A 9,706-nucleotide genomic window follows, 5' to 3' on the forward strand; every position below is an offset into this window, starting at 1 on the left:
TCACGGTTACTAACACCGGTAGTAGTTGTAGTAGTTCACGGTTACTAACACCGGTAGTAGTAGTTCACGGTTACTAACACCGGTAGTAGTTGTAGTAGTTCACGGTTACTAACACCGGTAGTAGTTGTAGTAGTTCACGGTTACTAACACCAGTAGTAGTTGTTCACTTTTACTAACACCGGTAGTAGTTCACGGTTACTAACACCGGTAGTAGTTGTAGTAGTTCACTTTTACTAACACCGGTAGTAGTTCACGGTTACTAACACCGGTAGTAGTTGTAGTAGTTCACGGTTACTAACACCGGTAGTAGTTGTAGTAGTTCACGGTTACTAACACCGGTAGTAGTTGTAGTAGTTCACGGTTACTAACACCGGTAGTAGTTGTAGTAGTTCACGGTTACTAACACCAGTAGTAGTTGTTCACTTTTACTAACACCGGTAGTAGTTCACGGTTACTAACACCAGTAGTAGTAGTACTAGTTCATGGTTACTAACACCGGTAGTAGTAGTAGTAGTTCACGGTTACTAACACCGGTAGTAGTTGTTCACTTTTACTAACACCGGTAGTAGTAGTAGTAGTTCACGGTTACTAACACCGGTAGTAGTTGTTCACTTTTACTAACACCGGTAGTAGTTGTAGTAGTTCACGGTTACTAACACCAGTAGTAGTAGTAGTAGTTCACGGTTACTAACACCAGTAGTAGTAGTAGTAGTTCACGGTTACTAACACCAGTAGTAGTAGTAGTAGTTCACGGTTACTAACACCAGTAGTAGTAGTAGTAGTTCACGGTTACTAACACCGGTAGTAGTAGTAGTAGTTCACGGTTACTAACACCGGTAGTAGTAGTAGTAGTTCACGGTTACTAACACCGGTAGTAGTAGTAGTAGTTCACGGTTACTGACACCGGTAGTAGTAGTAGTAGTTCACGGTTACTAACACCGGTAGTAGTAGTTCACGGTTACTAACACCGGTAGTAGTAGTTCACGGTTACTAACACCGGTAGTAGTTGTAGTAGTTCACGGTTACTAACACCGGTAGTAGTTGTAGTAGTTCACGGTTACTAACACCGGTAGTAGTTGTTCACTTTTACTAACACCGGTAGTAGTAGTAGTAGTTCACGGTTACTAACACCAGTAGTAGTAGTAGTTCACGGTTACTAACACCGGTAGTAGTAGTTCACGGTTACTAACACCGGTAGTAGTTGTAGTAGTTCACGGTTACTAACACCGGTAGTAGTTGTAGTAGTTCACGGTTACTAACACCGGTAGTAGTTGTTCACTTTTACTAACACCGGTAGTAGTTCACGGTTACTAACACTGGTAGTAGTTGTAGTAGTTCACGGTTACTAACACCGGTAGTAGTAGTAGTAGTTCACGGTTACTAACACCGGTAGTAGTTGTAGTAGTTCACGGTTACTAACACCGGTAGTAGTTGTAGTAGTTCACGGTTACTAACACCAGTAGTAGTTGTTCACTTTTACTAACACCGGTAGTAGTTCACGGTTACTAACACCAGTAGTAGTAGTAGTTCACGGTTACTAACACTGGTAGTAGTTGTAGTAGTTCACGGTTACTAACACCGGTAGTAGTAGTACTAGTTCATGGTTACTAACACCGGTAGTAGTTGTAGTAGTTCACGGTTACTAACACCGGTAGTAGTTGTAGTAGTTCACGGTTACTAACACCAGTAGTAGTAGTACTAGTTCATGGTTACTAACACCGGTAGTAGTTGTAGTAGTTCACGGTTACTAACACCGGTAGTAGTTGTAGTAGTTCACGGTTACTAACACCGGTAGTAGTTGTAGTAGTTCACGGTTACTAACACCGGTAGTAGTTGTAGTAGTTCACGGTTACTAACACCGGTAGTAGTTGTAGTAGTTCACGGTTACTAACACCGGTAGTAGTTGTAGTAGTTCACGGTTACTAACACCGGTAGTAGTTGTAGTAGTTCACGGTTACTAACACCGGTAGTAGTAGTAGTAGTTCACGGTTACTAACACCGGTAGTAGTAGTAGTAGTTCACGGTTACTAACACCGGTAGTAGTTGTAGTAGTTCACGGTTACTAACACCGGTAGTAGTAGTAGTAGTTCACGGTTACTAACACCGGTAGTAGTAGTAGTAGTTCACGGTTACTGACACCGGTAGTAGTTGTAGTAGTTCACGGTTACTAACACCGGTAGTAGTAGTAGTAGTTCACGGTTACTAACACCGGTAGTAGTTGTAGTAGTTCACGGTTACTAACACCGGTAGTAGTTGTAGTAGTTCACGGTTACTAACACCGGTAGTAGTAGTAGTTCACGGTTACTAACACCGGTAGTAGTAGTAGTAGTTCACGGTTACTAACACCGGTAGTAGTTGTAGTAGTTCACGGTTACTAACACCGGTAGTAGTTGTAGTAGTTCACGGTTACTAACACCGGTAGTAGTAGTAGTTCACGGTTACTAACACCGGTAGTAGTTGTAGTAGTTCACGGTTACTAACACCGGTAGTAGTAGTAGTAGTTCACGGTTACTAACACCGGTAGTAGTAGTAGTAGTTCACGGTTACTAACACCGGTAGTAGTTGTAGTAGTTCACGGTTACTAACACCGGTAGTAGTTGTAGTAGTTCACGGTTACTAACACCGGTAGTAGTAGTAGTAGTAGTAGTTCACGGTTACTAACACCGGTAGTAGTTGTAGTAGTTCACGGTTACTAACACCGGTAGTAGTTGTAGTAGTTCACGGTTACTAACACCGGTAGTAGTAGTAGTAGTTCACGGTTACTAACACCGGTAGTAGTAGTAGTAGTTCACGGTTACTGACACCGGTAGTAGTTGTAGTAGTTCACGGTTACTAACACCGGTAGTAGTAGTAGTAGTTCACGGTTACTAACACCGGTAGTAGTTGTAGTAGTTCACGGTTACTAACACCGGTAGTAGTTGTAGTAGTTCACGGTTACTAACACCGGTAGTAGTTGTAGTAGTTCACGGTTACTAACACCGGTAGTAGTTGTAGTAGTTCACGGTTACTAACACCGGTAGTAGTAGTAGTAGTTCACGGTTACTAACACCGGTAGTAGTTGTAGTAGTTCACGGTTACTAACACCGGTAGTAGTTGTTCACTTTTACTAACACCGGTAGTAGTTCACGGTTACTAACACTGGTAGTAGTTGTAGTAGTTCACGGTTACTAACACCGGTAGTAGTAGTAGTAGTTCACGGTTACTAACACCGGTAGTAGTTGTAGTAGTTCACGGTTACTAACACCGGTAGTAGTTGTAGTAGTTCACGGTTACTAACACCAGTAGTAGTTGTTCACTTTTACTAACACCGGTAGTAGTTCACGGTTACTAACACCAGTAGTAGTAGTAGTTCACGGTTACTAACACTGGTAGTAGTTGTAGTAGTTCACGGTTACTAACACCGGTAGTAGTAGTACTAGTTCATGGTTACTAACACCGGTAGTAGTTGTAGTAGTTCACGGTTACTAACACCGGTAGTAGTTGTAGTAGTTCACGGTTACTAACACCAGTAGTAGTAGTACTAGTTCATGGTTACTAACACCGGTAGTAGTTGTAGTAGTTCACGGTTACTAACACCGGTAGTAGTTGTAGTAGTTCACGGTTACTAACACCGGTAGTAGTTGTAGTAGTTCACGGTTACTAACACCGGTAGTAGTTGTAGTAGTTCACGGTTACTAACACCGGTAGTAGTTGTAGTAGTTCACGGTTACTAACACCGGTAGTAGTTGTAGTAGTTCACGGTTACTAACACCGGTAGTAGTTGTAGTAGTTCACGGTTACTAACACCGGTAGTAGTAGTAGTAGTTCACGGTTACTAACACCGGTAGTAGTAGTAGTAGTTCACGGTTACTAACACCGGTAGTAGTTGTAGTAGTTCACGGTTACTAACACCGGTAGTAGTAGTAGTAGTTCACGGTTACTAACACCGGTAGTAGTAGTAGTAGTTCACGGTTACTGACACCGGTAGTAGTTGTAGTAGTTCACGGTTACTAACACCGGTAGTAGTAGTAGTAGTTCACGGTTACTAACACCGGTAGTAGTTGTAGTAGTTCACGGTTACTAACACCGGTAGTAGTTGTAGTAGTTCACGGTTACTAACACCGGTAGTAGTAGTAGTTCACGGTTACTAACACCGGTAGTAGTAGTAGTAGTTCACGGTTACTAACACCGGTAGTAGTTGTAGTAGTTTACGGTTACTAACACCGGTAGTAGTTGTAGTAGTTCACGGTTACTAACACCGGTAGTAGTAGTAGTTCACGGTTACTAACACCGGTAGTAGTTGTAGTAGTTCACGGTTACTAACACCGGTAGTAGTAGTAGTAGTTCACGGTTACTAACACCGGTAGTAGTAGTAGTAGTTCACGGTTACTAACACCGGTAGTAGTTGTAGTAGTTCACGGTTACTAACACCGGTAGTAGTTGTAGTAGTTCACGGTTACTAACACCGGTAGTAGTAGTAGTAGTAGTAGTTCACGGTTACTAACACCGGTAGTAGTTGTAGTAGTTCACGGTTACTAACACCGGTAGTAGTTGTAGTAGTTCACGGTTACTAACACCGGTAGTAGTAGTAGTAGTTCACGGTTACTAACACCGGTAGTAGTAGTAGTAGTTCACGGTTACTGACACCGGTAGTAGTTGTAGTAGTTCACGGTTACTAACACCGGTAGTAGTAGTAGTAGTTCACGGTTACTAACACCGGTAGTAGTTGTAGTAGTTCACGGTTACTAACACCGGTAGTAGTTGTAGTAGTTCACGGTTACTAACACCGGTAGTAGTTGTAGTAGTTCACGGTTACTAACACCGGTAGTAGTTGTAGTAGTTCACGGTTACTAACACCGGTAGTAGTAGTAGTAGTTCACGGTTACTAACACCGGTAGTAGTTGTAGTAGTTCACGGTTACTAACACCGGTAGTAGTTGTAGTAGTTCACGGTTACTAACACCGGTAGTAGTTGTAGTAGTTCACGGTTACTAACACCAGTAGTAGTTGTTCACTTTTACTAACACCGGTAGTAGTTCACGGTTACTAACACCGGTAGTAGTTCACGGTTACTAACACCGGTAGTAGTTGTAGTAGTTCACGGTTACTAACACCGGTAGTAGTAGTAGTAGTTCACGGTTACTAACACCGGTAGTAGTTGTAGTAGTTCACGGTTACTAACACCGGTAGTAGTAGTAGTAGTTCACGGTTACTAACACCGGTAGTAGTTGTAGTAGTTCACGGTTACTAACACCTGTAGTAGTTGTAGTAGTTCACGGTTACTAACACCGGTAGTAGTTGTGATTATGTTCTATACCAAAGTATCTGTCTCATTGTTCTGTATTTTTCTCATTAGTCTGTGGGTGTCTGTATCTTTCTCATTAGTCTGTGGGTGTCTGTAGGTGTCTGTCTTTCTCGTTAGTCTGTAGGTGTCTGTATCTTTCTCGTTAGTCTGTAGGTGTCTGTATCTTTCTCGTTAGTCTGTAGGTGTCTGTATCTTTCTCGTTAGTATGTGGGTGTCTGTATCTTTCTCATTAGTCTGTGGGTGTCTGTAGGTGTCTGTTTTTCTCGTTAGTCTGTAGGTGTCTGTATCTTTCTCATTAGTCTGTGGGTGTCTGTAGGTGTCTGTCTTTCTCGTTAGTCTGTAGGTGTCTGTATCTTTCTCATTAGTCTGTGGGTGTCTGTAGGTGTCTGTCTTTCTCATTAGTCTGTGGGTGTCTGTATCTTTCTCATTAGTCTGTGGGTGTCTGTCTTTCTCGTTAGTCTGTAGGTGTCTGTATCTTTCTCGTTAGTCTGTAGGTGTCTATCTTTCTCGTTAGTCTGTAGGTGTCTGTATCTTTCTCGTTACTCTGTAGGTGTCCAACTTTCTCGTTACTCTGTAGGTGTCTATCGTTCTCGTTAGTCTGTAGGTGTCTATCTTTCTCGTTAGTCTGTAGGTGTCTATCTTTCTCGTTAGTCTGTAGGTGTCTATCTTTCTCGTTTGTCTGTAGGTGTCTATCTTTCTCGTTAGTCTCTAGGTGTCTGTATCTTTCTCGTTAGTCTGTAGGTGTCTGTATCTTTCTCGTTAGTCTGTAGGTGTCTGTATCTTTCTCGTTAGTTTGTGGGTGCCTGTATCTTTCTCGTTAGTCTGTAGGTGTCTGTATCTTTCTCGTTAGTCTGTGGATGTCTGTAGGTGTCTATCTTTCTCGTTAGTCTGTAGGTGTCTGTATCTTTCTAGTTAGTCTGTAGGTGTCTGTATCTTTCTCGTTAGTCTGTAGGTGTCTGTATCTTCCTCGTTAGTCTGTAGGTGTTTATCTTTCTCGTTAGTCTGTGGGTGTCTATCTTTCTCGTTAGTCTGTAGGTGTCTATCTTTCTCATTAGTCTGTGGGTGTCCATCTTTCTCGTTAGTCTGTAGGTGTCTGTATCTTTCTCGTTAGTCTGTGGGTGTCTGTCTATCATTCTTGTTAGTCTGTGGGTGTCTTTAGGTGTCTCATTCTCGTTAGTCTGTATTTTCAATGTCTTCAGTGTCTGTAGGTGTCTGTGGGTGTCTGTAGGTGTCTGTATCTTTCAATAAGGGGTTGATACCAAAGCTGAAAGTGGATGAATAAAGTGTTGTTGTTCATCAGTGGTCCATCTCCAGAGGTCCCCTGCTGTCCAGTGCCATGTGTTGGCCGTTTGAGGAAGTCCAGAGAGGAACAGAGGACTTCTCCCATGCCAAGCAGATAGGAGAGGGGGGGTTTGGACATGTGTACCGGGCTACCATGAGGAGCACCGACTTCGCTGTCAAGAAACTGAAGGAGGTATGCGACTTTTGGACTGCTCAGTCCTCTTCAGTAGTCATCATAGAGGAAGATGGTTGATGTAAATAGATCTTGATGACTGCCAACCCTGGCAATATATCTCGGGGTGTAAATGTTTCCTATCAAATCAAAAGTATTTGTTTACAGGATACAACGTGCGTAGAACTGTTGAAAGGAAATGCTTAAATTACAAGGTCTTTGTCAACAATGCCGTGTTCAATATCGACTGTGAAGAGATTTTAACTAAGCCTTTATACTCGTTGGGAATTGGCCTATAACGGATAAGGCTACATGTAAACATATAGAAATATGAAAATGCATAACCATAACCATCAATTGAAAGGGAACAGTTTGTACATTATGGGAAAAACGTGTATTTGACCAGGGATGAGGACACAACAGTTTTCTGGACACAAGACTGATTTGAAACATTACACTGTTGATTTTGTACGTGCCTTTTACCCTTGTCGGACAGCCTGAATTCTTCTGGGCATTCTACAAGTTGCTGCAGCTTGGACGGCGGTGCATTCATGCTGCGCACAGCCTGTTATGCATCTCTCATACCGAAGAGGCTCTATTGGGTTGAGGCCTGGGGACTGTGCAGGCCACTCAAGTAAACTGAACTCATGGTTCCAGACGATGTGTTTGTCTCTGATAGGAACCCGGTGTGGACGTCTACAGCCCATCTGTGGCCAGGACAGACGAGTTGTGCGTTCTGAGATGCCGTTCTGCACAACACTGTTGTACTGACCCGTTATTTGTCTGTGTGCGGTCCGCCTGTTATCTTGCACGATTCTTGCCATTCACCTTCGACCTCTCATCAATGAGCTGTTTTCGACCCACAGGACTGCAGCTGATTGGATGTTGTTTGTTTGTCGCACCGTTCTGGGTGAAAAGCCCGGGAGGGCGGACGTTTTTTTAAGATACTGGATCGGGCGCGCCTGGCACAGACAATCATACACCGTGCTCAAAGTCTCTTAGGTCTCTTCTATTGCCCATTCTAACGTTCAATCGAACAGGAACTGAGTGCCTCAATGCCTGCTTTATATTTCAAATCACGACTACGTGCCTCACGGTCTGTAGGAGCCTAATAAACCGGCGAGTTTACATTTACTGTACTTTTTGCCTTATTTGTTGATGATCAAATGTGAAAATACTCTGGATACATTCAGTAACATGATCAGAATGTTCCTGGGAAAGGAGGGGTAGGTGCAACATAAGATAAATGGCCACACTCCTCTCCCATTGGCCACACTCCTCTCCCATTGGCCACACTCCTCTCCCATTGGCCACGCTCCTCTCCCATTGGCCACGCTCCTCTCCCATTGGCCACGCTCCTCTCCCATTGGCCACACTCCTCTCCCATTGGCTACACTCCTCTCCCATTGGCCACACTCCTCTCCCATTGGCCACACTCCTCTCCCATTGGCCACGCTCCTCTCCCATTGGCCACGCTCCTCTCCCATTGGCCACGCTCCTCTCCCATTGGCTACACTCCTCTCCCATTGGCCACACTCCTCTCAACATTGGCCACACTCCTCTCCCATTGGCCACACTCCTCTCCCATTGGCCACACTCCTCTCCCATTGGCCACACTCCTCTCCCATTGGCCACACTCCTCTCCCATTGGCCACACTCCTCTCCCATTGGCCACACTCCTCTCCCATTGGCTACACTCCTCTCCCATTGGCCACACTCCTCTCCAAACTGTTCACAGTTCCTAAATAATTTCAATACACTTATGACTCAGAACAGTCCACTACACGGAACAAAAATATAAACGCAACATGAAATAATTTCAAACATTTGACTGACTTAGTTCATTAATGGAAATCAGTCAATTTAAATATTAATTAGGTCCTAATCTATGGAAGTCACATGACTAGGAATACAGATAAAAAAAATGGGGGTGTGGATCAGAAAACCAGTCAGTATCTGGTGTGATCACCATTTGCCTCATGCTGCGCGACACATCTCCTTTGCATAGAGTTGATCAGGCTGTTGATTGTGGCCTGTGGAATGTTGTCGTACACGTCGATCCAGAGCATCCCACACATCCTCAATAGGTGACATGTCTGGTGAGTATGCAGGCCATGGAAGAACTGGGATATTTTCAGCTTCCAGGAATTGTGTTTAGATCCTTGCGACATGAGGCCGTGCATTATCACGCTGAAACATGAGGTGATGGCGGCGGATGAATGGCACGACAATGGGCCTCAGGATCTCGTCACGGTATCAATAAAATGCAATTGTGTTAGTTGTCCGTAGCTTATGCCTGCCCCATACCATAACCCCACCGCCACCATGGGGAGCTTTGTTCACGTTGACGTCAGAAAACCCGGCGCCATACATGTGGCCTGCAGTTGTGAGGCTGGTTGGACATCCTACCAAACTCTCTAAAACAATGTTGGAGACGGCTTATGGTAGAGAAATTAACATTAAATTCTCTGTCAACAGCTCTGGTGGACATTCCTGCAGTCAGCATGTCAATTGCACGCTCCCTCAACTCGAGACATCTGTGGCATTGTGTTGTGACAACTGCACATTTTATTGTCCTTGGTCTCCCCAGCACAAGAACCTGTGTAATGAGCATACTTTAATCAGCTTCTTGATATGCCACACCTGTCAGGTGGATGGGTTATCTTGGCAAAGGAGAAATGCTCACTAACAGGGATGTAAACTAATTTGTGCAACAAAATTGTATTTTTTGTGCGTATGGAAAATTTCGGGAAACTTTTTTTTCCATTTTTCTTTTTTGTTCAGTAAGTAAGTATCTTTTGGAACTCTCCTAGCTGTGCCGTTGAGGAACTAGAACAAGCACACTTGTAGTTGTTTGGAACACAGCCCTTTCATCCCAGCTATCACACAATTTACCGTTGTTCACGCAATCAGGGCATAACATTTAACACCCGCCACCTGACAAATGCAGGTACATTTTGCCTATTAAGA

At 43.7% G+C, this 9,706-nt stretch overlaps 1 protein-coding gene and 1 long non-coding RNA gene across 5 annotated transcripts in view; one reads left to right on the forward strand and one right to left on the reverse strand.

Annotated features, from left to right (window-relative positions):
- Positions 1–9,706, reverse strand: part of LOC149977354 (uncharacterized) — a 460,718-nt gene that overhangs the window by 338,276 nt on the left and 112,736 nt on the right. The gene's annotated exons all lie outside the window — the stretch shown is intronic.
- irak1 (interleukin 1 receptor associated kinase 1) overlaps positions 1–9,706 on the forward strand; it is a 43,606-nt gene that overhangs the window by 16,092 nt on the left and 17,808 nt on the right. For 2 of the 4 annotated variants that reach the window (XM_036947807.2, XM_036947808.2), the window contains exon 5: positions 6,584–6,757. The exons of the other annotated variants lie outside the window; for them this stretch is intronic. In XM_036947807.2, the coding sequence (XP_036803702.2) occupies positions 6,584–6,757 (174 nt within the window). The remainder of the gene's footprint in view (positions 1–6,583; positions 6,758–9,706) is intronic. 4 annotated transcript variants of the gene reach the window in all.

Source organism: Oncorhynchus mykiss, chromosome 16 (genome assembly GCF_057628025.1).
Source record: "Oncorhynchus mykiss isolate SJ-2025 chromosome 16, ASM5762802v1, whole genome shotgun sequence".
In the NCBI taxonomy this organism is placed as follows: domain Eukaryota; kingdom Metazoa; phylum Chordata; class Actinopteri; order Salmoniformes; family Salmonidae; genus Oncorhynchus; species Oncorhynchus mykiss.